The sequence below is a fragment of the Caenorhabditis remanei genome, chromosome X, assembly GCF_010183535.1.
Source record: "Caenorhabditis remanei strain PX506 chromosome X, whole genome shotgun sequence".
In the NCBI taxonomy this organism is placed as follows: Eukaryota; Metazoa; Nematoda; class Chromadorea; order Rhabditida; family Rhabditidae; genus Caenorhabditis; species Caenorhabditis remanei.
The window spans coordinates 897,484-924,232 of NC_071333.1; the positions used below are offsets into that span (position 1 = coordinate 897,484).

The 26,749-nt window shown below is 38.1% G+C and overlaps 6 protein-coding genes across 6 annotated transcripts; 1 reads left to right on the forward strand and 5 right to left on the reverse strand.

Moving 5' to 3' along the window:
• Positions 1-1,793: 1,793 nt before the first annotated feature.
• GCK72_022240 (uncharacterized protein) lies at positions 1,794-2,179 on the reverse strand (the record flags this gene model as incomplete). Its single annotated transcript, XM_003106938.1, has 2 exons — positions 1,794-1,939; positions 2,062-2,179. The coding sequence occupies 2 exons, from the start codon at positions 2,177-2,179 to the stop codon at positions 1,794-1,796; spliced, it is 264 nt and encodes an 87-aa protein (XP_003106986.1).
• A 1,162-nt stretch (positions 2,180-3,341) lies between these two features.
• On the reverse strand, positions 3,342-6,019 carry GCK72_022241 (uncharacterized protein; the record flags this gene model as incomplete). Its single annotated transcript, XM_053734723.1, has 10 exons — positions 3,342-3,495; positions 3,547-3,669; positions 3,720-3,826; positions 3,872-3,961; positions 4,210-4,299; positions 4,349-4,844; positions 5,213-5,388; positions 5,435-5,499; positions 5,550-5,748; positions 5,927-6,019. 10 exons carry the CDS (start codon positions 6,017-6,019, stop codon positions 3,342-3,344), a joined length of 1,593 nt encoding a protein of 530 aa, XP_053578289.1.
• Positions 6,020-7,122: 1,103 nt separating this feature from the next.
• Positions 7,123-8,894, reverse strand: GCK72_022242 (uncharacterized protein; the record flags this gene model as incomplete). Its single annotated transcript, XM_053734724.1, has 7 exons — positions 7,123-7,286; positions 7,332-7,546; positions 7,599-7,772; positions 7,822-8,151; positions 8,551-8,642; positions 8,695-8,769; positions 8,817-8,894. 7 exons carry the CDS (start codon positions 8,892-8,894, stop codon positions 7,123-7,125), a joined length of 1,128 nt encoding a protein of 375 aa, XP_053578290.1.
• Positions 8,895-11,914: 3,020 nt separating this feature from the next.
• GCK72_022243 (uncharacterized protein) lies at positions 11,915-13,081 on the forward strand (the record flags this gene model as incomplete). The annotated part of the gene is made up of 6 exons (XM_003107024.2): positions 11,915-12,016; positions 12,069-12,206; positions 12,257-12,325; positions 12,368-12,449; positions 12,582-12,700; positions 12,779-13,081. 6 exons carry the CDS (start codon positions 11,915-11,917, stop codon positions 13,079-13,081), a joined length of 813 nt encoding a protein of 270 aa, XP_003107072.2.
• Positions 13,082-13,464: 383 nt separating this feature from the next.
• On the reverse strand, positions 13,465-13,720 carry GCK72_022244 (uncharacterized protein; the record flags this gene model as incomplete). The annotated part of the gene is made up of 2 exons (XM_053734725.1): positions 13,465-13,597; positions 13,647-13,720. 2 exons carry the CDS (start codon positions 13,718-13,720, stop codon positions 13,465-13,467), a joined length of 207 nt encoding a protein of 68 aa, XP_053578291.1.
• Positions 13,721-14,110: 390 nt separating this feature from the next.
• On the reverse strand, positions 14,111-19,739 carry GCK72_022245 (uncharacterized protein; the record flags this gene model as incomplete). Its single annotated transcript, XM_053734726.1, has 16 exons — positions 14,111-14,314; positions 15,246-15,344; positions 15,391-15,474; positions 15,547-15,693; positions 15,745-15,870; positions 15,919-16,251; positions 16,377-16,786; positions 16,839-16,986; positions 17,034-17,377; positions 17,432-17,555; positions 17,902-18,020; positions 18,260-18,419; positions 18,479-18,610; positions 18,730-18,818; positions 18,865-19,047; positions 19,583-19,739. 16 exons carry the CDS (start codon positions 19,737-19,739, stop codon positions 14,111-14,113), a joined length of 2,859 nt encoding a protein of 952 aa, XP_053578292.1.
• Positions 19,740-26,749: the final 7,010 nt, after the last annotated feature.

Sequence of the window (26,749 nt, forward strand, 5' to 3'; positions counted from 1 at the left end):
AACGTGAAAATTATCAAAAGTGAATGAGTTCGACTCACTTTTCACATGTCCAAGAGAAATAGAGAGCAAGGAAAAAGCGAATTGAAAACGCTTCACAGAGAAAAAGGAAAAGCGAGCGCGGAACAAATTATTCATCAGAAGTAAACATGGATAAGTTTCATCTATTGGGGGACACACCTCCCTCACTGCAGCCTCTCGCTTCACGCCGCCGCCGCTTGACCTTTGATTAAAGTGTTTGAGGTGGATGCAAGAGCAAGGGCAGCTTAAAGACTCGTCGTCGCCATTTTCTTAGCGGATTTAGTATGGAAAACAACGACAACAATCGTGGCTGAGAGAAATGGGGAGGGAAGGCAATGAAAAAAGCTATGCATAATTTTATGAAAATGAAAATACGGTGGTTTGAATGTGTGGTGTGCTCCACTTTCTAAAATTTCAATTTTTGGCTTTTTGTTTCAAAACCGAGACTATTTTACACAAGGGTTACAGTAGTGCAACTAAAAAAGGAAAGAAACTGAAAGAAACTCCCTACCACTGACTCAATTTTCCCATATTCTAGTAAAAAGTCCCACACTGAGAAAGAGAAAAAGTTGATTCACGTGTTGCCAGCCTACATTCCAATTCTAGCAAAGACTGGCGCAGTGTGGGATTATGAAGAAACATCGAAGTTTTTGAATCACGGGGCATGTAGATTATCCGGAATGTGAGCTTATTCGAAGTATAAACGGAAAACGTAGATGAAGAAATTGCAGTGGATTTCTATTTATAACTAGGATTTATTGTGTGTGATCGGTTGAAAGTTGGAAAAGAACGTGAAAATCATCAAATACAGAAACCGAAAGACACGTTTCCAAGTAGTCTCCGAATTAGTCAATTGAAAAAACTCCATTTGAAAATCAGATTTTTTGGATCAGAGCATTCGGTGGAGTTTCGACTTAAAAGCGTCGAGAGATGAGGAAAATCAAAATTTCAAAAGAAGAAATTTCTAAATCAAACTTCAGAGATGTCAGTCAAAATCCAGACTCTTAAAAAATGATGATTATTAACATTTCTGATTTCTCACTATCTCAAAATTGAAATCTGCGACATCTCTAACCAATACGTTTCAAAAAACACAACACAAGCAGTTTGATTGGGATGACATCAGATATGAAGACATTTCCAAATATTTTAAATGAGATTTAACCGCTTAATCCAAAAAATAAGACTGGAGACAACAAAATAGAGAATAACTAGTGAATAGATATACTCCCTAACCCATGTCTCCTAATTCCCACATTTCTCATCTTCTGCACTTTTTCAAAAATCAATTGCACTTTTACTCTATTTAAAAAAAAATTTATACGGAAAGACGAATTAAAATATTGAAAACAACACACACCCATACCTTTTCTTCCAGACGATGGGAACGCCGATGTCTTAACTGAAAAACAAACCGACACACACTGGTCTCAACAAGTCATCGTGGTGTTGTGATGAGAAGCGAGGCAATATTCAAATAGAACCGACCGGAGAAATATGAAAGAAAATGTAAGTAAGCAAAAAAAGAGCAGTTTGATTCATTACTCATCCGGTTGCCATAGAAATGTCTCCGTTTGCTCTTTTATTCCTATTGCTTAGCGGACAAAAGATAGAGGAGAGTCAGGACAGGAAATAGGAGAAATAGAAAAGAGGACTTTATTTTTAGAAACGAAAAGGGAAAAATACATAAAAAGAGCAAAACACATGAAAAGATATGATACAAAAGTTGCACGAGAATGTGTATTAAATCAAAACGTATAGCACAGTTGAGGAAGTCAATCATCTTGATCCATTCCAAGTTTTCGAACTCCGAGAGCCATTCCACCAAACATATTGAAATCATCATTCTCGCTGTTTTTTAATGGGATCAATTCTTTGAGACGCTCAGAGTTGCCATGTGTTATTGCAATGACGGATGTTCCTGCAAAAATTGAATTTATTGTTGAAACTGAATTCTGATCTATTTTCTTGAAAAATTTCTATTCCGTTGAATAAAATGGACAATAAAAGTATATAACACTGAAAACTTGAACCATAACTTACCGTTGATGGTCCCTAGCGATGTTTCCTCTATTGGAAAGCTTACTGTAGTCGAGACTAAGAATAGAAGAGAGAATACGAGAACCAAAACCCACAAGAAATTCACATGACGGTACACCATCGTTCAGGTTGAAATGAAACACTAAAGTTTTTAGTTTTGAGGTTTCGTTTCTCGCTGACTGATATCAAGAATCATCGCTAGGGAGGGCCTCCTGTCACGCACTCGCATCGACACTACAATCTTTCTCAATATAAACGAAACGGCGCCAGTTTGGTTAACCAATTAGTGAGTGTGATCTGTTTTTCACTACTGGCAAAGGACACACACTATTTTTGGGTGTGTTGGTTTTAAAAACGTTAGATCGAAATAACTATCGTCTTCTCGGTCAAGATCGGTTTCCAGTGAATTGAAAAGAAAAAAAAACAAGAAAAAAACGGATCAAAGCATATTTATTCACAGGCGAGAGAATTCAAAATGACGTTTGGAATATCACATTTTGGATGGCAATATAATAAATAAGAATAGCAAATTAATAAATAGCGAGGATCAATCAAATAGCTCCCGTAGATCTGTCAAGGTTGGTGAATTCGTCCAGGAATCTGAAAAATATAGTAGAGGTCAAATCATTCAGCGTGAAAATTGAAGTCAAGGTCGCTTTATTTTAAGATAAAGGGTACTGAACCAGTTATGATGACTGAAAGTACTTTAAACTTTCTTTTACTGTAACATGCGCAGTCTGGTCAGTAGAGGTGACAGAGAGGAACGTGAGACTGCTATCACTTTACTGCTATCCTTTAAAACTGGAATTTCTTAAATCAAAACTTGAAGACACATCATAAGCCTGATTCATTTCATAAAAGTACCAGCACTACGATGCCAACTTGGTCACTGTAAATAGAGCTTTGGTCACTGCAACTGACAATTTTGTCACTGTAACTAACGATATTTGTCGCTGTAATCAAAATGTTTTGTCATTGCAACGGACGATTGAGGTCACTGTGAATCAATATAAACAATTATTTTTTCAATCCCGTTTTATTCAGATGCGCCACATGATGCTTTCCTAATGTTTCATATAATGCTTAGATGCCCCACAGAGTTCTGTTTAGAACCACCCTGGGATGGTGTCCTATTGCGCTATGTAATGACAATATCAGATGCACCATAAAATAGTATTGTAGTGCGTTATATCATTCCATCTTATAATCGCGCCAACCAATTACAATAAACACCAAGCCGTATGACCACAACTCTATAAAACCACACGTATTGAGAGAAAAACTCACGATTTAGTATTCAGCATACAATTTCCAGCAAGAACCACAGCTGGACCTCCGAAACCTTGCGCTCTCCGCTCGTTGAGACTTCTCACAAACGCCGCTTCCTCATAAGTAGCACCTCCAACAATGAACAGAATGATGTTGTCCATGCGATCGCTGAAAGACACATATTCATGGTTATTTTTATTTTTCACAATAGTTATTTACCAATCATTGCTTAGCAACGGATAATTGTCGAGTCTTCCACGTTGGCACATTTCAACAATAGTTTTGAGGTAGGGAGAGTGTTGAGTGTAGATGTTCTCGACACCTTTCAGTCCTTTGATGAATCTGTGAGCATTTTGTGATTTTGGGTGTTTTCACCTGCTGAATGAATTTACCGTTTAGTGATATCAATTGTAGACTGTCCTCCGAATAGATCTGCAGGTCTTCGTCGGGATCCACCATAACTGAGTAAGGCCTTCACCGTTTGTTCTATTTTGGAACGCTAAAATCGAAAATTCATTCCGATATCACAAGAGAAATAACATACGTGAGGTCCCAACTGCCGGTAGAGACTCTCCAGCTCATTTTGAGTCCCTTCATAGCGGATTGCATACAGCAGAACAAGGCGAAGAATGTCCTAAAATTAAATGTTCATTTTCTTGAATCTCCTGGTACGGAAAGATAAATTTTGTGAAACGGAAAGTGTAGTGGTATTCGAAATAACCAGTGGTACTGCATCGATTTACTGGTCAAGTACTCCTTGGTAACTTAGACAAGCCTATTTTGTTTTTGCACCACCGATGCGAGTTTAGACATGGCCAACTCTTATTTGACAGCACGAATAACATTTCATGTTTAAAGTTTGTTCAATTTTATCATCCTCACCACTTCTCTGGTCTTTGGATTCTTGAGGAGCGCACGGATCTTGTTGATGCACTTGTTCTGATCTCCTTCTGACACGATCGTCTGCTCACACTGCAAAAACTTCTATTAGACTCTTTGAGTTTCGAATATCCACTCCTACCTCGGAGATCTCCAATAAATTATGCTTCTGGATGAGATTACTGAGCTCTCCAACCAAAGTGACATGCTTGGATACTGTACCACTAATCTTCTTGAATTGTGGATAGTCTTCTACAAACTTCTTCATGTCTTGAATCGACTCCAAGTTCTTATTGATGTGTTTTTTCTCTTGGAACTCGCTGATCAACGCTTTGATGTTCTGACCGATTTCTCCAAAGTTTGAAATGATGTTCTTCGCGAAGAAGTCATCATGCAGCTCACTGAGCACAATGCTCTGGTCAGTGCAGGTGCAACGGTTGTTGGTCAAAGTGAGCATCTCATGAATCATTGCTTCGTAAGTCCATTGGTTTAGAAGAGGTGTTGCAATATCTTGAGATCGTTCGATGACCAGAAGTGTCGTGTCGCTTTTGGCGTTTTCGAAGAGGCCGTTCTCACGGCGAATGAATTGCGCGACTTCATCGGCAATCTTTTTGCAGTTTGAGGACGTCTTCTGGTATCTGAACATCAGTAGTTTAAAAGAAATCAATAAACTTGGATAACTGGGCTCTCACAAGCAGCATTCTTTTTTTTTCCCGTCCCAGCTATGAATTCTTGTTAATTTGATAAATTTCTGCTCATTCAATTGGAGTTTGGTCATAAAAAAAGCTAAGAAGCAATAACCACTACTAGCTTCTGCCAGGTTTGAATTCATTTCTGAAGACCCTGTAGGTTTACAGCATCTAGCAGCGTTTCTACGTCACCGTCCCAGAGCATCTTCGAAAACTTCAGAAGACGGGTTTTAACTCTATTTCGAATTCAGGAACTATTTAACCTTCGACAATTTCATGTCCTCTTCTTGAAACATTTTCAACTAAAAATTACACACCTGACAGCCGGAGCTTTCCGCAGTTGCAGCAACAGAGCAATGATTCCACTCTTAATTCTTTCCGCTTCATTCTCCTTGACATTGAAGCTTGAGTCGAAAATGTGGTTGAGATTCATAGTGAACAAATCTTTTCGGAGTGGAATTCCATCAAGAAATACCTCCTGGACCTCTCGAACCTGCAATATGGAACATTTCATGGTTTCAATATAATGAAAAGCTTACAGTTTCGTTTTTGTCGGACTCCGCAAGCCGTTTCACATCGTATTTGTTGATAGTGTTGGTGAAATCTGAAAGATTATCGTGTTCGGATAATGTTTGTTCAAGAATAAGTACTTACAAAGGTAATACTGGCTGAATCTGGGGTCTTGAAGCTCTTTGACCAGTCGTTCAATGTTTTGGGCTGTTGGGCGGACGAAAACAATGCATTTGAGGTTTTTGATGTTCTCCGAGGATGTTTTGTTTTCGATTCTGTCGAATATGTACACTTCTTTTTGCATCACTTCGGACTGGGCGAATGCACACGAGACGGTGGGAGTCTGAAAGTATTTATTGTCGAAAATGATACATTTTGAATGGTTTAGTAACTCATACCTTCTCAAAAATGGTTCTAATACAACTGTATACTGCTTTGTCACCTCTTCAGAGTGGAAGTTTTTGTTAAGCATGTATTCAGGATTTATAAAAGCCATTTTAAGTTGAAAATCAAAAACTCACTGTCTCCGCGTCCATAAGAAACAATTTCATCTGGGATCCGGCGAGCTGAATCATATCCGATATCAATTTCCGACTTGATTGTACGAGATCCATTGTTGATTTGCAAACCGAGCCACGACGACTGGAATAGTGACGTTAAAATTCTGGATGATGGAAGTGGAAGAGAAGGTAAAAGTTCGACCACCATTTCTCTTCCACCTTCCCCACAAATGATGACGTAGCCTAGTGAGTGTATGTCTGTGAGCGACCCGTGAGTGTGCGCGTACACTCACGCTCACGGGGCTACGGCGCGCCGTCTCGAGGAATCGATATAGCAGGATCGTTGAAAAGAAGAGACGCAGCATGCGGGAGTGTGCGCAGTTGTCCCGAGAAGATGAGGAGAGAATTGAATAATGCGTCGAGGTCGGTTGGGTGGTCTCCCCCCGTTAGTCTGGTGCGCCGTCGACGTTTGTTCAGCGCAAATAGACGAGAGAGAAGGAGAGGGAAAAGAAAATTGGTAAATGTTCATTGAACGAGGAGAGATAGATAGAGGAAATGAGTTTGGAATTGGTTTTTATAAAGTTTTCAAGGATTTTAGATACTTATCAGTGACTTGGAAAAGTGATTTTCAGTTTTCTTTTCGAAAAAGCAGATTTTCGAACTTTTTTCAGATTTATATATCAATAGAACGCCCAGAGACTTGGCATGACTGAGGGAAACGTTAATTTGGATTTACTCTACATTATTTTTTTATTTCACTTCCCACAAATTCTACTAGCAGAGGGACTCCTCTGTCAGAATACCAAGTGATCAGAAAGAAGGTTTCTCTCGAAATTTTGTTCGTTAGGATCCAATAATTGGTGGTTTGCATTTACGTTTCGCATTTTGAGCTTTTGACCAATTTCACCAGAAAAATATGGATTCCTGATTAAGTTCGGATTCTGCGGCGCATTCTAGCAGTGTTTTGAATGCATCGAGACATTTTAAAGCCAGTTGAAACTGTCTGGCGCACCTTAGACGCGAATTTTAAAAACTCTGCCAAATTATTCAAAATCTTTATTAAAAACTATGAAAGAGAATGGAATGTAGTGTTATGAGAAACGGAACGTGATAAGTATACATTTTTCTATACTGAGATTGAAAGCTAAATTCTACAAGTAATACGGTTATTGGATTTCAAACGTGGTTACAAAAAAGATACAAAAAGGACAAAAAAATTAATGATAATCATGGAAAACCAAGTTTCCCCATTGTGACAACAGCTTCTCTACCATTCCACGAGCATTTGGATCAGCGGACTCCATGAAAGCGGTGTGACCTCCATGATTGGTGATGATACCAAGAACATTTTCACTTTCAGCAATGTCATTAATAGGAATACCTGGAAAAATAGGTGTCTTCGACCGTTGAAATTAACAACACCAACATTGTACTGGACTGAAATAATCATCAACTGAGTTGAGTGTGACACATGGAATCTTGATTTTGTCGACTTTCGTTGCCAAAGTAGCCATTTTATAGTAAGCCTCATAACTCTCGAAGCCATACATTGGTGTCACGAAAGCTTTGTCGAATCCTCTAACTGTGTTGCATTTCAGAACTGCATCAAAATCTACCATATCCTTGAAAAGCTCTCGGTATCTGGAAGAAGGAAAATTTGATTTTTTTTCTTTAAAAAACTATTTAAGCTTACGGTCTAACAATATCCACCAAACTCTTTGCAATGAATCTGTTGAAAATGGTCTGAGGGATGAAGCATTCAATGGAGTCAGATGCAACCATTGGGTCCCATGGAGATGATACAATCATACCGGCGTCTAGATGAACATCCTCACCCATCATAGCAAGATAGTTCCAAAGGATCATTCTGAAAATTGAAAAAAAAATGTATTGAACTATCTCCACTTCCAACTTACCCTCCCATAGAGAACCCACATCCAAGTTTTCTCGCCTCTGGATATCTCTCATGAACCATTTTAGCAATGAAAGCAAAGTCATGTGGCAGGGCTGCATTGTAAGTTCTGGTAGTTCTCAGTTTGACACCACCAAGTCCACGTGGGTTCACTACAAGGCACTTCCATCCCTTGTCTCTGGCTTCCATGACTGGGTGGAGGACGTAGCTGCTGTCATGGGTGCTTCCAGTGATTCCAGGCAAGAAGATTACGATTGGTGTTGTGTCATCGGTGCCTTCAGGGATGAGCCAGTCAATTCCAGCAGCACCACCATCCTCGAATTCCACGATTTCTCTTGAAAAAATGATTTTCTCTTAAAAATTTTCGATGTTTAGGTTGTTATCACAAAATGAAAGTTATTTACTTTACCAGTAGCCCCTGAGAGTGCCCATTATCAATTGTTGCAAAATTAATTACGGTGGTTCAAAAGATAACATTTGCTTTGTTATAGATAAGCAAGCCCAGTACCTAAAAAAATTAGATTTTCTCAAAAATTGGTTCAGTTTGAAATTTTTGTCCAAAAAGTCGGAAACAATCTTTGTCCTTTCTTTATCAACTACAACCCCTACTCGGCTTACAAACCAAACATTGAAGAGCAAATTGCTTCCTCATAAGCAAACTATACTTGTTACTATAAGCCCATATTAACTTTTTTTATGTTGCTGGTCGCCCCCTATCACCGAAGTCACTTACCTCTCGAAAGGAAGGTCTGGGCAGTTTCTGAAAAGCTGACGAACAACGGTCTGAGTAGTGCCAAATGGACACCACCAACTTGGGTGGTACTTCTGAAAACATATCGGGTTAACGAATCCTTTGAATCTTGAAACCACAGTTTACCTGTTCCAAAACTCTCAAATTAGTCTGAGCCTTTTTGTGCAGCCATGTACCAGGTTTAACAAAGTGCTTTGGTACCTGAGAACATAAATTATTATTTCAGATCATTTGAATTGTATACATACTGCTGAAATGTACCAAGAGTACATCCACAGGAATACTGGAGCAATTAGTACCAAGAAAAAGACCAATTCCAGAACCATATTGGGCTAAAGCGAAATCTCATTAGGAGTATTCACATTATGGAAGACGGAAGATTGATTAAATACGATTAGTGGGAAAGGAAAAACGGAAAAACAGTGTTTTTAGGCTAAACAATACATTTTTCTACTAAATGCAAGGCTACAATGTAACCCCGCTGGCCGTGATGGCCTAGCTTTCTCAGTCCGCTGTGTGTTATTTGAGAAGCTCTCAGAAAGCAGTCTCTTGCCGAAAAACAAAAGCAAAATGAAAGAAATAATCAAACAAAAAAATCGTTAACTTTTTCATTGAAATTAATGGCGCAAGTTCAGTATACCAACCGATAAGATAAGCCCACAGAACGATCGCGTGATATTAATCTGCTTTGTGCAGCGGTACGCTGACTTACGGAATAGTTGTACCTGAGCGCTGATAACGCTGCATTTTGTACATTTAGAGAACGTTATCATTAAAACGGAGAGACGTTTTTGATAACGTTTTTTGACAGGTCAGGCCAGTTTCGATGAAAGTTTTAGAGGCGGTGGAGGAGGAGGAGGAGGACGAAGTGCGAGTATGGGATGATTCTTTTGATTCTTTGGTAGACAAATCGAATTGGAAAGTTGACGTTTTGAAAAATGAATCTGTTAGGAAGGAAACTGATGTTTTATTTCAAGAAAGCAAAGTAATAATAAATCAACGGTCCAAAAGTCAGTTATCATTAAAACATTTTCAGATTTATTTTCAAACGTAGAGGAATATTTTCAAGATTCAAAATCACGGTTAAATCTGGAAAACACTGATTCAGCCCATTATAGCAGTGTAATAGATTCCACTTTGAATGAATTCAAGTCTCCTTGAGCAATACGATTTTAAAAATCTTTAAAACATTAAGATTTCCTAGAATTTGTTATAAGAAATACGTTCACATTCACTCAGTGTTTATAATCAGAGTTAAGAAGTGTATGTATGAGCTTTCAGTGAAACTCTTGTTACATGCTCTGGAAACAATTTTTGGCAGAAAGCTTGGTTGCCTGATCACAAAAAAGTAAATTTTAAATAACTGGACCGCTCATAGCTGTATAAAATCATGGTTTCTCGACCCTCCTCCAAAATATTTTCTTTTTTATGAGATTTTGTGCCGATACATGTGAAAAATTGGAACCTATTTTGAAATGCCAATCTTTGAGAGTGCGTCATGATAAAACTAGCTATCCCACAAAAACTTCTTATGGGTTGAACAGACCAAGAGTAGCACTTCAGTTTTGTAGTTGACAACTTTTTTGTACGGACATTCTTTAGCAAGTTACATATCAAAAAAGTGATTTATCCGTCAAATTGGCCCGAACTGGTTGTACGATAGAAGTGCCTGAAACTCTCTAGGAAGTACCCGTCCAGAAAATATGATAACTTCAAAAACCTAGATCTGTTTTTGACCTGTTTTATTCATGAAAAATTTACTCTGTAGGAAAAATTGTTTTACTATGACACACTCTCAAAGTTGGATAATTTCAACTGAAAAAAACGAAATATGATATCATTTTGGCAGCTTCTGTAGTCTTTTGTACAGCTTTTCATGCAGGAATGTTAATTTGCAATGCTTTTAATATTTTTCATGATGATTAAATTGCATTTCATATCATTTCAAATATCATCAGTGATTTATTTGGTGTGTCTTTCATTTGGAAATCATATTCATAGTAAATTTCTCAAAAAACATCAGTTGTTCATAGTTTCGTGAAATGTTCATCTACTTCTTTAGCGTTTGAGAAAAAAAAACAATAAATCAATTTCAGCAACAAGACAATAAATTTCAACAACAAAGAAGCTGCCCATTTTCCCATCAACATCGCCCCACAATCATCCTCACCATCCCACACACTTTTCGAGAAACAGACTGTAAAATTGGAAATAAAAATAAATCTTCTCTTTATCTCCCAATCAAATCACAAAGATCAGAAACACCTTTTCATTTCTGACAGCAAATTCCTTTCCGATGAATTGGAAATCTACAAAAAGATAGGATGCTTGCATTGTGGTTGGAAAATCTTCTGTGTAATAGATGATTCAAAAGAATCTTCAGAATCTGCACTTTTCTCTCTTCTTTTTGTTCTTTTGAACATTATGTTTCATTTTTGATCATGGTTTTACAGTAGCTAATAGATTTGATAAATGTGATTTATCCTCTGTGCAGTGTGATAACAGGCTTAATTTTCCTCAAAATTTGTTCAGGGAACACTTTCTATATTGCTATTACTATTTATTACTACTCATTAGACATTACACATATCGTACATAGTTAGGTATTGAAATACAATTCTATCAACTGAACACTTCACAATCAAAAAACAAGTAAGTGTAACTACATTCCACTGTAAAACAAATTGAATCTCGGTTTAGTTGTTATAACCATTCACTCACATCTTTATGTCTTTCCTATGAAAACGTGTTGCCAATCTAAAACATGATGGCAGAATGCGATAGGTGTCCCAAGGTCGAGTCTCGCAAATAGTGCGTTCTTTTCGATTCACTTCTGACGACTTGTGTTGCCTCAATTCATATAAATTGTCTAGATTCCATCGTTCACTACTCCGACTACATACATCTTCCTCTCTCTTCCCTCCACCTTGAAATAGGCCATCGCATGGCGTTGTACCGTCTATCTTGATTGTCTTTTCTCCCTCATCCTTTTTCCTACCCTTTTTCAAACCATTCAATAGGAGAACCTTAACGTGTTATGTACATTGTTCGTCAACTTGACCAATAGTTTTCATTTTTATGTGTTTTTCTGGAATTGGAGTTTGTAACGGTATTCTTTTGCTAAAAATGCTAAAAATCACTTTTACACTTTTGGAAATAATGTTATGCCGCTCATACATTAGATTGAAAAGTTTTGATCTAAAGTCTGATCATTGAAGTTTTTATGAACTAGCATCACATTTTTCATTAGTTTTTATATATTCTAAGTATGCATTTTCAAACTTTGTACCTTTTGCTTTGCTGGTTTTTTATGTAACTTCATTTCAGGTATTGAATCACTACAATCATGGGTTTGGTAAAAGTGGCGCTGACGTTCGACGCGATATTTGCAGCGGTATCTGGACTTGCCCTTTATCTGTTCCCAGCTCAGTTTGGAAACTTTTGCTTTGTAAGTTTATTCTTTTATTCTCACGCTATCCAAAAAGTATACTTTTTTCTAGCAAAAAGAAACCGATGGAGTCCACTGGCATCTTATCCGTTGCATCGGAGGTCAAATCTTCGCTTCGTGTCTTGTGTCTTTCAAATTCAGAGGATCAAGTCAAACAAGTCAATCTGTCTGTCACTTCATCAGGCTTATTGTGAGTTTACCATTTTGAGACAATCATTTGAACGTTTTTACTATTTACAGCCATCCATCTTGATTCTCATGCTGGTGTTCCAAATCCAATCAGTCACCCCATCACTAATTGAACCAGCGGTACATTATAATGAAGTTTTAAGACTTAAAATGTATTTATAGACTCTGAAATTCTTCAAATATCTTATGATCTCCACTATCGCTCTGCACGTCACATTATTGTCAATTGCTGGATGGAAAACAGGTAGATTTTAGATTTTATCCAAAAACTGAGTTTCACCACATGAAGATACTTAGATTTTTAAAGAGATAAGAAAGAGACTCGCGTGTTGGTCAATACCTTTGCATGTCTTAATGATTACAAAAAGTATTGTAGGTACCAAGTTGATTGCTGGAAATAAATTCGGAAACTTCTTGTACCAACTCGATGCTCTTGCTTCCATTTGTATTGGAAGTTGTTGGATGACATTCCCACAATGGCTGCTTCATCGACAGGTAACTTTTTTAAAGATCCAGGATCTTGAGCTCAGAAACAGTTACACTGACCATACTAAAAACAAAACCCGAATTTAGGTACTTGTCGAGCTTGACGAATCCCATGAGTTCCTTGGGAGAGTGATGGGTGCCAACTTCATTGCTTCCTATATTGTTTCCACACATGCTCTTCACTGGGAAACCAATGAGGACAGATACGCGGCGGTTGATGGACGTGTCATCTGCTGCATTTCCATTCTCGGAGCACAAATCTGGTCTCAAACCTACGAACATTGGTCTGGAAACCATTGGGTTGGAATCAGCTTGTTCTCAACCTGGACTGTTATCTCTTTGATCTACCGTTCGTGTTTGACGTTTTCGAGAAGACAGAAAAAAGATTAGTAATTGACTAGATGCATTTAAACATAATTTTTTCAGTGGTTTCTAATGATTCTCGAATTTCGAAAAAAAAGTATTTCTGTTTCATGCTTTGAACTGTCCCCACCAATTAAAACCAAAATTTTCTTGTTAAAATCAGAATAAAATAAATTAAAGTTTACAAATGACTGAAAATCAAAAAAAATTAAAATATGAATCTGAAAAATGTAATTATCCATGATATGGATAACTGTTCTTTCACCGAAATGATAAAAAAATCTTACTAAAAAAAGTAGTCTTTGCATATATCTTGTTTTAAATTATAATCTTTCACATATTATTCGTTTCTATTGTAAAGTGAGTGTAAAGTGAGTTGACCCCTAAAAAATCCGAGTCCAAGAATCCAACTAGTGTCGTTTCTGCTGCTTCTTTGTCAATTTCACCAGAATATTCCGCTTTTCACAAAGAAATTCTTGTTCCGGTGACGCCAATGGTGCCTCGTCACATCTCGATCTGCTGCTTCCCAAGTTACTGGACCTTCTGAAATGTGACACTCTTTCTGGAGGAATATCCAACGTCTACAACTTACCTATGAGTGGAATTTTTGTGTTGTGACTCTTTTCTTTGTGCAGAGCTATGATTGTGGTTAGGTTTGTAGAGCATTTGAGCCTGAGTTTTTCGATTTTTTGTCCAGAGGTTTTAGATACGTTTGGAACTTCCTTCCCAACCTTTTAGTCAATTCTTTTAAACTAAATAAAAAGAAAAATGCATACATTGCGCACAACCACAAACTCAACAGAATAATTTAATTTCAAAAATTTACTATTAGTTTCAGATGATGAAAGCTGAACTTAAGTAACATACCAAAAAACATCAAATTTACGACAAAGCCGAGCCAAGTACTAAAAAGGGGGACGGGGAGTGAGGGGGGAGTGAGAGATCATGAATACAAATTATTTCTTGACGTATTACTTAAGAGAATTTTGTTGAGATTTGTTTTTCTTTTCAAAACTTTTGAAAAAAGAAGTGTGAGGACATGTGTGGTAGTAAATATCAGAGAAAGGCGTCGCCTTCCTCGTCAGAATCCGCGGCAGTGTTATCTGGAGTCGTTTTTCCATGATGTGGATCACCAAGTGTTGATGGTACACCCAATGGTCCGGATAGTGATTCGGATGTTTCCGGATGCGGTTGGTTTAGGCCACTTGTTGTGGCATTGCCACCGCGACGTGACTTTTTGGCTTTTTTCAACATTTGCGCCTGTAATTAGACTCAATTGATACTGCACTGAAGCGAAGCTTGATGAATGAATGGAAAAGAGAAAGATGGGACGGGCGTTAAGGGGGCAAAAGAGTCTATAGGTTCCATTCGAAACAAAAATGAAATTGGGAATAAACGTTTTTGTTACCAATTACTTTCTTGAAGAAAATTGAAGGGGGGACATAAGGAAAAGAAGAATGGCGTGTATGATGCAGCGTAAATTAAAAAATTTGGAAAATTCACAGAGTCACATCGATAAAAATAAGACAATATGATGACGTCACTGGGACAGAGCTGCAGCAGAAAATAAGAATAATAAGAATTTGAAACCAAGAAATAACCAAGTCTCAAACTATACATCTCATAAACAAGTTTTTTCACACAGAAAAAAGTGCATTATTCCAGAAAATACCTCTTATTTCAAATTTTGGTACGGGTTCAGGGGGAAAAGCTCATTTTAGTAAGTTTCATAACATTTTTAAAGTTACAATTTTGCTAGTAGTTCAAATTACTTTTGGTTGGAAGAAATCTCAAACCGAAGAAAAATAAATACCAAAAACACGTGGAAAAAAAAATATTTTGTTGGAAAAAAAAGTTAGAAATTTTTTCAATACTCGGTTTTCTAATTTCCGATTGCAAAACTTTATTTTTCTCAGAAAACAAGTTCAGTTTTACCAATTGGTCGAATTTATATTTTTCCTAATGTTCCGTAACTACTAATTTTCTTTTTTGCCTAATTTTATATCAATTAATATGAATAAAACATTTATTTCTGAAATGATGCACTTTCTTCTCAAGAAACCCGTCAATTATGTTTCCTTTTCTTCAAATTTTTATTAAATCCCCCCCATCAAAAATTATATTTTTTATAACTGGTAACCATTTCAAAGTTTCAAACAGAACCATCACCCCACTCATTAACACCGCCTACCTTCAAAGCCGATTTCAGAATTGTTATAGTTCCAGGTGGTTGGATATGAGGTTCACCATCGACTTGAACCGGCCATTCTTCGTGTGTAGTAATACGGATCTAAATTATAAAAAAATAAATTGACTTCACAATCTTGTCGACTTACACTTCCACCCTGAGCTATCCGGATTCCAGCGGCAAGTTTCGACTGGATTAGACCCAAACGGGAGACATCGGATATTCCAACAACCTGAAACACAGAATACCGTAAACCTATAGTCAAGCAATTATTATTAATTATTATTGAATTATTAAAGCATACCTCTAATAGTCCATCATAATGAGTCGGTTTCGAGAAGTTTCCTTCTTCCTTCGACGTTCCCCATGGATTGGCTCCACTTCCCCAACTGAGCAAATTCAATACGACTATTCCTTCGATGTTTGGTAATTCTATAGTACGGCCATCAACCTGAAATTTGTTTTTAGTTGAGAAAATTGCTTGGTCCGTGGGAACAAGTACCTCTAACTCGATACGTTTCCATAAATCTTTGCACGTTCGTTCAAAGAACATTTTCTGCAGCCCAATTTTTGCATATTGCGTTTTATTGAAAAGACGGGATTGGAATTTTTCAGGATTCGCATCTCGCTGAAATGTCTTCTTGTTGATAATTGTTTTCCTAGATTTCCCTCAAACCTTATTGTGAAATTTCAAGCAGACATCAGCATCAATTCCAATACCAAAATAATTATTCATAATAATCATTGATGTCTGATCCTCCGGATTATTCATTGTCTGCTCGTTCATCTCAGTTTGAGTACCAGATGAAGTCGGCTGGTTTCTCTCCTCCTCATGGAATACCACAGCCCACCGGTCAAGTTTCACAGTATCTGCTTCAATAACATCTTTCAATATATCCATTGGATTCTCTTCTCCAGTATAACCACCACCCCACCGGAGGACTCTAGCCAAGTCATTTCCGGTGCCCAATGGCACAATTCCGCATGGTGGAGAAAAGCAAGCGGCATCCTGAAAACTGATTGCTTCAGATCCCTGAATAAGTGGTGATTGTAAATTTCAACAAGATTAGATTCTAAAGGTGTTCTAAAGGGTAACCTAGTGGTTCTAAAATACTAAATTCATTCACAACATACCTGTTTTGCAATATCTAAGCATTGTAATACCCATCCAATGGTTCCATCACCACCACATGCAAGAATTTTGTATTTCGGAATATTGCGGAACACGTATAGCCCAACTAAAGGACCACCATTTAACACATCGAACACTTGGAATGGGTTGAGAAGTTTGCGGAACGATTGTATCAATTCAGTTCCTTGACACCCTCCAGATTTCACATTGACCAGCACCAATAAGGGTTCCACATCTTTCGGAATCATTTGTGGTTGTACATTGGGTAAACATAAAACTATTAATTTCTTGTCCTCGTATATTGCTGATTGTAGTTTTTGAACAGCTGCTGTCGCGGCTTTCGGTGTATTGAATGTGATAATAAGACTGCCATACTCAAAATAGATTGGTCCAATTGCAGTAAACGGCTTTTCTAGAAAAAAGATTATTACATACTGAAATAATCAAATATCCAGATTCTCTACCTTTGGCACCTAGAAGTTTTAGTAAAATTCTTTCATATTGACGTTGGGCAAGAGATACAGGTAGATTTCCAACAAAAACCGCATGATCATGAGGGTCCTCTTTTTCTTGGACATAAAACCGGACAACATGGTACCGCCGCAGAGAATCCTGAAACAAAGCCAACTGTTGTAGTTTTTGGTTACTGTTGGTCTAACCTTTCTCAAATTTCTAACCAACTGCAACACGTTTTCTTGTGGGTTACATGTTCTCTCAGCGACCCCTCTGTCTAATGAAACTTCAATAAGATTATATCGGTTCCAAAACGACCCATCAAGTCCAAAATGATAAAGAGCATCTGTCACTAGGTCCTGCACAATCGTGTCTTTTGTGACATTGATCGCACAAAATGTGACCGGAACTTTCCGCAACCATCCACCGTACACTTTGACCTCATCCTTGTCCGGATCATCATAATATCTGATGAATATTTGAGCACGCTTCCCTTCAGGACGTTTCACATTTCTCAAAGGTACTGGATCTTCGAGTATTTCTTCCTCTACTGCAAATGAATTATTCGTATGCGGTCACTCTCCCCTCCTTTTTCTAATCTTACCCTCGCCAACCACTTGAGTAATATAATATCTTTCTGGAGTGTCGTTGATGTGGAACCGGCGGAGGGCAGCGTCGCGAACTTGTTGCACCGATACATGTTTTGCGACGACAATATTGCGCGAAATCTGAGAGAAGTTGGATTGATGAAGTGGAGACGTTGAACGAGTCGAATTTTTCAGACAACTCAAATTTTGATGTTTTTTATAAACAGTGTCAGTGGGGCATTTTCATATTGGAATTTGGGTTTTTCTGTTGTACTACTTTTGAAATTGGCTCCCAATGTCAGTCACACCCAATACCAAACTGTTTTGGTACACTGAAAATGGCAGGTCTCAAAATTTGTATAGCCAGTTATTTTGTCTTTCAGAATTCTCTCTCTTCAACAAAACAAATATATCCTTTCTCATAACTTGAATTAAGAAAACTCCCACACACGCATTGCTCGCTTCTCTCGTTTCCCACGATTCTTACCTGCAGTCGATATGAGTTGTTCCCGTCGAAAACTCGAATAACTTCAAAATCATCCCGTTCTTTGACGTCCTCTCCAGAAGTTGAGACGTCATCCGCTTGAATTTTTGATGGCGATGATACTGAAAAGACGAAACATAATTCACATGACACTACAGAGTCCAAACAAAATGGGATAGTTTAGAGAGACAGTCAGAAGGTAAGCATAAAGTACTAATGGATAGAAACATTCGTATAAGATGTGGATTGAAAAAAGAAGAGAGGTAACAGAAAAGACAACTACACTATCCAGAGTTCAGTCGGCCTAAATGAGACGTTCAGTTTTCAATGTACCGACAGACAGGATAGTGAAAAATCTGACCCTTACGAGACTGTGGCTGATCATGTGATGAGATGTTCAACAGCTGTTCCATTGGAAGTTCCGTTCGTGGGATAGTCAGGCACATTGGTGGTAACATAATTTTCCGTAACACTCCGAAATCACATTCCTTATCCATTTGGCGGTAACAAACCGCATGAGCCTAAACGTTTGGTTTTGTTTCAGGATTTTGTGTTTTCAGATTGAAGTTTTCAAATTTACCGTTTGACCACACCATTCACACCGCATTCCAGCAAGGCACTCTGTTGAGAAACACGTTTTCCGGCATACGACACATTTCGATTCCTTCGGCAAGTTTCCTTCTCTCATATGATGGTACTGTACTGCGTTGGCCTAAAAGCATTTTGGATTTAAAATTTCTTTGTTGTTTCGTTCTTTATTTACACCCTCATAACTTTTTTGAGTCAAAAAAATTTTCCAGGTAGAACTTTTCCAATTTTTTTCAAACTTACACTCTCCATGTTTGCTACATAAGTCGCGGCCTCCTTACAATCCGATACAGCAAGATCTGAGCAGTCGACATGAACATAGTACTCACAGACTGAAACATTTATTATGCTCTACTTTTGTCAAACGATTCGCAATACCTTCACACTCAACTGACATCGCCTCGTCGGTTCGTTTCCGACAAACGCAGCAGTATCTTCTTTTAATCAAACAGGGAGCGGACCACGTGTGGGCAACTGGGTTTTTGATTAGTTGCAACGCCACACTGCTACAGTAGGAAACCACTGTTCGGAGGCATTTTTCGTGACAAATGAAGTTGCACACTGGAAGAAAAGGGAAGGGAATGAGGTATGAGGGAGGAAATGGGAAATGGAATGAGAAATGGGTATTGCATCTTTTGTAATTTCTTCAGATGCTACAGTAGTCCCATCTTCTGACTATACACTCCATTTTCATTCCAACCATATATTATCCAGTCAGAACACTCCAATTTCAAATTTATTTTTTGATTTTTCCAATTTGCTGACTCATGGTGAAAATCCTTTCCCCCTGTTTTCAGTATGTTGTATTACACACTAATTACCAATTCGATACCGAACAGCTCCAAAATTAGCATGGTGTTGCGGGGGCGGTCGGGTTTACAAATTGTAGGGTTCGGTCTTCCAAGGGGACAGAAAATGCGTGCTCTATAATTACGTGTGTCCTGTATATTCAACAGCTCATTATGTAAATCGGACAGTCTCTATCTTCTTCCCCTTTTTAATCCTATTGAGTGGGGCATTATGTGTTTCTTTTCGTTATTTTTTGGTGTCTTCTACAGTAACCATCGCATCTGATTGGCTAACATTTAAAACTTACTTTCACAGCTGTAGCCAGTTGTCAACATGCCCCATATTTTGTCGCAGCAGTGATGGCAATATGCGGGCTTTCCGAACGTTTTCTTCACGAAATAATGGCCATGGTTCGGCCGCATATCCACCAAATTCGCATCAACATTATGCCCCTCAGCTGCCATCTGGAAGTATACACTTGTGTAAATAACAAAGATTGACTTGATTGTTTTGGATTAGTTAATTGTGCCATTATCAGTGACAAAATTGGTCACTGTCACTGTCAGAGCGTCATTGTAATTTTCTGATTTGGTTGATTTGAATGACAAAATGACAAAACTTACAGCAGAATTGTGATGCTTTTCGGTGTCAGGTGAGTTTCAAGTTAGCATGAGTACATAACATTCGAACCGAAATTATGAGTTCCGAAAATCCAAACAGATTTCAGCTCAAAGTACTCTCTGAAAATAAGAGAAGACGTCAGACAGAGTCTTAAGAGAATTACGAGTGGGGAGAGAGCACGAGAATTCAAAAAGTCAGAAGTTCTGGGATACTTGGAAAAAACTTCAAAAACGAGAAGAGTGACAACTATCCGCATTTCAAACTCGCAAAATTTCAAAATTTTACGACAACTCAAAATTCGGCGAAAAATGAATTTTTTCATTTTTCAAGTGGAAATTCAGTAGAGAGAAGTGGAATTATAAGTATAAGTACATTTAGTACTTGGTGTGTAAAACGGGGAGAAGAACAACGGATTCACATCAAAAAGGAGACGAGAGAAAGGATAGAATTCTGAATTTTTCTCTCATACTTTCTATCTGTCACTAGTTAGTCATTTGTATGCTTGCTTAATAATTCAATAACGTATTTTTATACGTTTTCGGGTGGGAGGGTTGGTATCTGACACTTAAAAAACTGAACACGAGGGGGGAAAAAGTTTGGATACTTAACTTCCAGATATGCCCCATAAAACTGAACATTTGGGGGAGAGTAATAAAAGAAGATTGAAGACGTCAGACCATCAAACTGGAAGACGAAAAGAGAAAGAAATGTCAAATTAACTGCCCCGAATTGATGAAAATGGCTCGAATCGAGGGAAGAATGGGTAACGGAAATTAGTGGAAAAATGGCTCTGACAGAGGCAGAAAGAGAGCACAAATGAAGTATTTATGCCAGTCAGACAAATGGATTACGGTACTTGGTTTTCTGAATGATTTGTTGTGCTTGGTAATTGAATGGGGAGAGATGAGAAAAATCTTTATTTTTTTGGAAACTGAATTTTTTCTAAATTGTGAAAAAAAATTTGCTAAATATGTTAATGATCCCCAAAAATATTTTCCAATCCTGAAATAATCTGGAACAATCTATTAATAGGGTGGGATTAACCAAAAAAGAACGGTGCCCTTAATCTCTTTGGGGATCTAGAAGCGATCTGAAACATATCTGTTTTCATTTTCTCACCACCCAGTGGGCATCTTGGGGATTAGTAAATCAGAGAAGTTTTTTTCATGAAAAAAAAATCAGAAAGCCAACCCGAGAAAGGAAAACTAAGATTCTAAGATGAAAAATAGGATTGAAAGAGATGGGAAAAAAACGGGGGAAGCAAAGCTTGAAAGAGAAGGGGTTAGAATCGAAAAAGTGTCTTTTCTCGGCGGGAAAAAAGAGAAAAAGGGTAAAGCGCCATTGCGCGTAATCATGCAAAAGTCAAAGTCGGTAATTTATTTTCTGCTAAATAAAAAGACTCTCTTCGCCTTATTTTTGAGTGTCCCAAGTGGTTCTACTCTCAAATACTTACGACTCTCTCCTTTTTTGTTTCTTTTTCTTTTTTCTGCGTGAATAATTTTTCAATGTTCACACAGAAGAAGAAGAAGGTCCCAGATAGGAGATGAGGGAGAGAGGGAGGTATAGAGGGACAGACGGGGGGGGGGGGGGGGGGGGGGGGAGCCGGGGTGGGAGGACGGGGCGTACGGATAGAGAAAGACACAAATTCTCGTTTTCAGTACCACACACAGGTAAAAATACCATGTGAATTAGAGAGAAGCCAAGAAAGAAAACTGCTGTGGCCTTGGCGCTGGGCAAGCGTAAACAACAAAATGGCAACGAAATACGCCTTCAGTAGCAGCAGTACGGAGCACGGAGCACGCAGTCAGCTCTCGGCCACTACTCCGCACCCTTCTTCTCCTTTTTCCTCTCGTCTTCTCGTCCGTTGGTATCCCCCCAGCCACTTCTTCTCCGTCCCTTCCCCCCCCCCTTTTCCCCCCGTCCTATTCCCATCCGAAACGCCTGAGAGAAAACGCACAAAGAGCCGATGGGAGTGAGGAGGCGAGGGGAGAGAAGCTATCTAACATCTCCGTGAATAGCGTGTTATTTTTTGCTCCACCGAGGGAAGAAGGAGGCTGCCCGCTCGGCTGTGCTGTCTCGCCACCGCCGCTGGACGAGGAGTCCGAAGGCCCCCGTTGCCTATATCTGGACTTGAGGCAAAAGGGGGAGAGGGAGAGGAAAGGAGAGAGAGAGAGAGAGAAAGTAGGAAGTAAAAAATATCTTTGATGCAATGCTTAGCCTAACGGGGCACATAGAAAAAACGGGCGGGAGAAGAAGAAAACTATTCAACGAAGAGAAATAAGAAATTTTCCATCTCTCTCTCTCTCTCTCTCTCTTTATTTCCGCGGTTTTTTTTTCGAATAGGATAGGGAGTTGGAAGGGAAAGGAGATGGAAAAGGGGGGGGGGAGTTGTGAAGAGGCTAGTTAGTCGACTCTTGCTGAAAATGGATCCCGACTGATTTTGTCTCTTTTCCTCTTTTCATGTTTTATATACGAGGAAAAGAGAGAAAGAAGATATGTGGAGTGGGATGGGACCAAGTTGGAAAATTTACACATGTCTAGAAAAGTTATATGTGACTAATAGGGAGAATCTTTGTGGATATCTTTATTAGCAGTCCTGGCGAAATCTGAAACTTTTGGATCTTCGGAAAGAGAAGAGAGGTCAGAACGAGCAGAATCTTTCATTTTGGAAACATAGACACCTACAGTACTCCCAATATGAATGAAAAAATAAGAAAAAAAATGAATAACGAAAAGTGACATAAATGAGAAGATGATTAGCTTCATTGGAAAGGAGACGAGAACTAGAATGGATTTCCTAAAAAGTTCGGAGAAGAATCTATCAGACGAAAAGTTCAAAGTTTCAGTAAAAGGATCATTTTTGATGGAATTGGTTTTTGGACATGATCACAAAAATTACAGTAAGCAATTAAAGACCAAATGGTAGCTTTCACTAAGATTGGTATCAGAACTGAAAATGAAGAGGGACTCCGAATCATTGGTCACTGTACTTTTTGTCACTGTACCACAAGATGAAATTTGTAACTGAAAATGATCCTGTAATTTTTTACAGTGATCACACATTTTTTGTGAATTTTACTTCAACTATACCTTACATTCTAGAACTCACAAAACAGTTTTTAAAGCTCACTACTTGAAGTTATTTAATACATAAAATAACATTTTATTCTAGTTTTGAACATTGCAGAAAACTTATTTTTTCATTGCTTGACTAATTACATTAGTATTATAGTTTCCACTAAATATCACAAACTTACTTTTTTCCGAAGACTGAATTTCAGGTTAGAATTACTTTTCGTCATTGTTCGAATGCAATATCACACCGATTCCCACAACAAATTTCAGAAAAACAACACATGATCAAAAAGTCCCCGCCAAAAAATAGACTCACGTTCAGTTGGGATTCATCAACAACTCTTAGCAGCTCAATACAGAAAAAAAACAAAAGCTTTCGGATGAGAAGAGGGGATATGAAGCTCTCCTCTGGAGCTGCGGCACAAGTCTAACCAATTTCCTGGACCTCACACAACATAAATCACAGGCTCGGGGTGCTGAACCAATGAGCCGCACTAAAGGCTTTCTGCAGGAGAACTGAATCCGCCGGAATCTAGAAAGCCTCAGGATAAACGGGCAGAGCATCAATCTCACGGAGAAAAACTATGACGACGACGACGTCACTTTGAAAGTAGTGGGGTAAAGTAAAAATTGAGTCATTTGGAGTCTTCCTGCTCTTTTGCTGGCTTTTTTGTTTGAGTCTTTCTGATTTTCGAAAAGTCTAAAAAGTTTTCTTTCTCGAAAGTGCAAACGACGTGGCACAACTAGTGATTTGGGTGAGAAAGAGAAAATCTCTCAGAAAAAGAGCGTCAACGCCGTATTTATATGGAAATATATACTCGATCATAATTGATAGTTTTCCCACATTAAGAATTAGTGCGATTCAAGATGCACTTTTGGTGGAGAGAGCCTTATATTATCAACTTTTACTCAGAATCTCTCCTTCTTCAACAAAAACTTTCTCATCGGAGATGTAACACAAAATTATATATCAAAGAAGAATGACAAAGATGTCGGAAAACTGAAACCTTACCTTCTTGAAAAATGACCTTTTCTGGGAAACTCGACATATCCAATCTAACTAGATTTTTGGATATGTCACGGAATCATAATTACTTCAAAAAATTGTGTATAACGTCAATGAATTACATTCGTATTCAGAATGTACATATGTGATCAACGATGGTTATGGTAGATTGGAGAAATGCGGACGGAGCAACTGATGTTAGAAACTTACTCGAATCAACTTCTATAGAGGAACTATTTTAAGAAAATAAATGGCAGCTACGAAACCCTTCTTTTTCTCGAATTTCAGAATCACCTAAATCGTGTGAAATTCACATTTTCCCACCCAACCTTCACACTGACACCGATATCCACCTTTCACTCTTTATCAATTTCAAAACCATTTTCTCTAACTTACTTTTCGCATGTTGAAGATCTTGAAGAAAACAAAGAATTGGTGCGCCAACTCTGCGTGTGTAGTAGAATCTGAATGAAAAATAGAAGCAGAAAATGGCGACGGACGGGGTGGTATCCAAGTGGGAACTCTTGTGTTTCTATGAAACCGTCTCATAGTGACAGTGTCGTAGTGAAACATATGTGACATCATGTCCTATGTTGTTTTTAAGTTTTCGGAATATCACGGGTTACGGTAGTCGTGAATTTTGAATTTTGTATTGAATTTTCTGTATTTCAGAATGCATGTAGTTTTCTGGTTTCACAGTCATGGTATTTAAAAATGTTTCCAATCCAGTATTACTCAGTGTATCTTCTACGCTCAACTTTGAAATTTGAATAAAAACAAATTTTGAGCCGTAAGATTTGGAGTCCGCATCGTAATATTAGGCGCAGTACCTTCTTGAGCTGATGGGAATATCAAATACTTTTCCAGGATTATGCTCATAAATTGATGAACTTGATATTTATGGTTCAAGATTTATGGAGTAAATTTTATATTTATTGAGATGTTGACTTACTTCAGAGAAATTCGTCGTCGGCAAAGCAAAAAAGAAGTTAGAATTCAGAATATCAAAACGGACGAAAATTGAGAAACAATACACTCTCTCTTGAAAGAATAGTCGGTGTGAGCTCCATTGAAATAGGCGCGTTCTCCTCGATGTGGGCGGAGTTCCATTCTTCTTGCACTTCTCGCCCCTTTTTTTTCGGAATCTAATACACAATTTTTCCTAAATACAGCCTTTGGCCCACAGGACACTCGAACGAAAATTGGTACATGTCCCTATAAAAATCGACACGATACCTGATAATTGTTAGTTTCAGACGTGTGTGCTCCCAAATCCAATTCACACCAACTCTCTGAGCCGAGCAAAAAAAAAGAACGACCTTGCCTTTTCTCCTTTTCCTCTTTTTCCCAAATCATAAGCGTCTATAGAATTGTATCAAAACCAACCTAAGAAAAAATTTCCTCAAAAATAGAAAGATGGCGGGTTGAGGTCTCAAGCGATGAATAGTCGTAGAATGAGCACCAAATTCAAATTCGAATAACAATGAGAGGAAATAACATGGGCCAAGAAATATATGTATTGCCTCAAAAAAATGTCGACAAACAATCAAGGGGTGGGGTGGGAGACCGGGAGAAAATTGGAAATATTTTGGTGTGGCCTTCGCTGATCAATTTCCTGTGGCACACTACAGTTTCCGTATGAAAAATGAGAAATATAAATCAGAGCCTGAAAACGAGAAAATGGAGAAAATGGAAAGGAAATTAAACCAAAGCCATTGATGAATGACAGTATAGCCTTTTTCTTCGTTTAGATCTCTCATTTATCTTGGAAAATCTTGTGGCAGCTGTGAGATCTCAAAGCTTTTCTTTTTTTTCCACGGAAGTGCAAACGTTGGGGTTTGCTATGCTCACAGAGTAAGATTTGTCACTGTAAAATTCTTCCATTTTATATAATCCATGTCTCCAGGCTTATCAAACTCGCCTACCAACATCTATGACAAATTAATCTTTTATTGGAAATAGAGTTCCCATAATTCACTTCCAATATATACAAGTCATTTGACACGTTGACCTTTTGATTAAACTTCTAAAATTCTTCGTGATCTTTTCAAGTATTCCACGAAAAAAGAGTTGAACCTCTAAAATGGCACGGCATCAAAATTAATAAAGCAAGCAGTCTGGCTAGACATCAGTCAGTTTTTGTCTTCATCAAGACCGATGATATTAAAAATTTGTATCACGCTACCCTATGCGAACACATTTTTTAACAGAACATCGTGCCGGTTGACGACGCTACCCAACAGAAGGGTTGTTAAAGTACATCCTACTAGTTTTTCTGCGCGATTACTCAACTTAATTTTCTGCCGGGTTGGGTTTTTGATGGTTGGCGGTATGCGGTAGATATGCCCAGTCGTTTGGTGTGACGGGCACTCGGTTAAGCTACTGGTTTCGAAACTGGTGTACTTGTTATGTAATTTGATTTTTGAATCAGGGAAATGCCAAAACTCGTTAATTACATGCTATAAAAAATTATTCAGTGATTTTGAATTCAAAAAGATGTGAACTCGCTGAAAAAAAACCAGACGAAAAAATTTGCAGTTTCAGAGTCTTTACGGTTTGAATGGTAAACGAGGAGCAGCGCCATTCGAGTTAGGAAATACTGTAAACTACAAAATTGATTACCTGGCAATAACTGTAAATTAAACTGTTTCTCCGAATTTTATCAGTACAGATTGCGTTTTTGTGTACTAACCGAGATTCCGAGGGTTCGTTTTCATTCAAACCTCACCAAGAATAATTCCAATCGAAAACTACACTTGCCAATGCTTCACC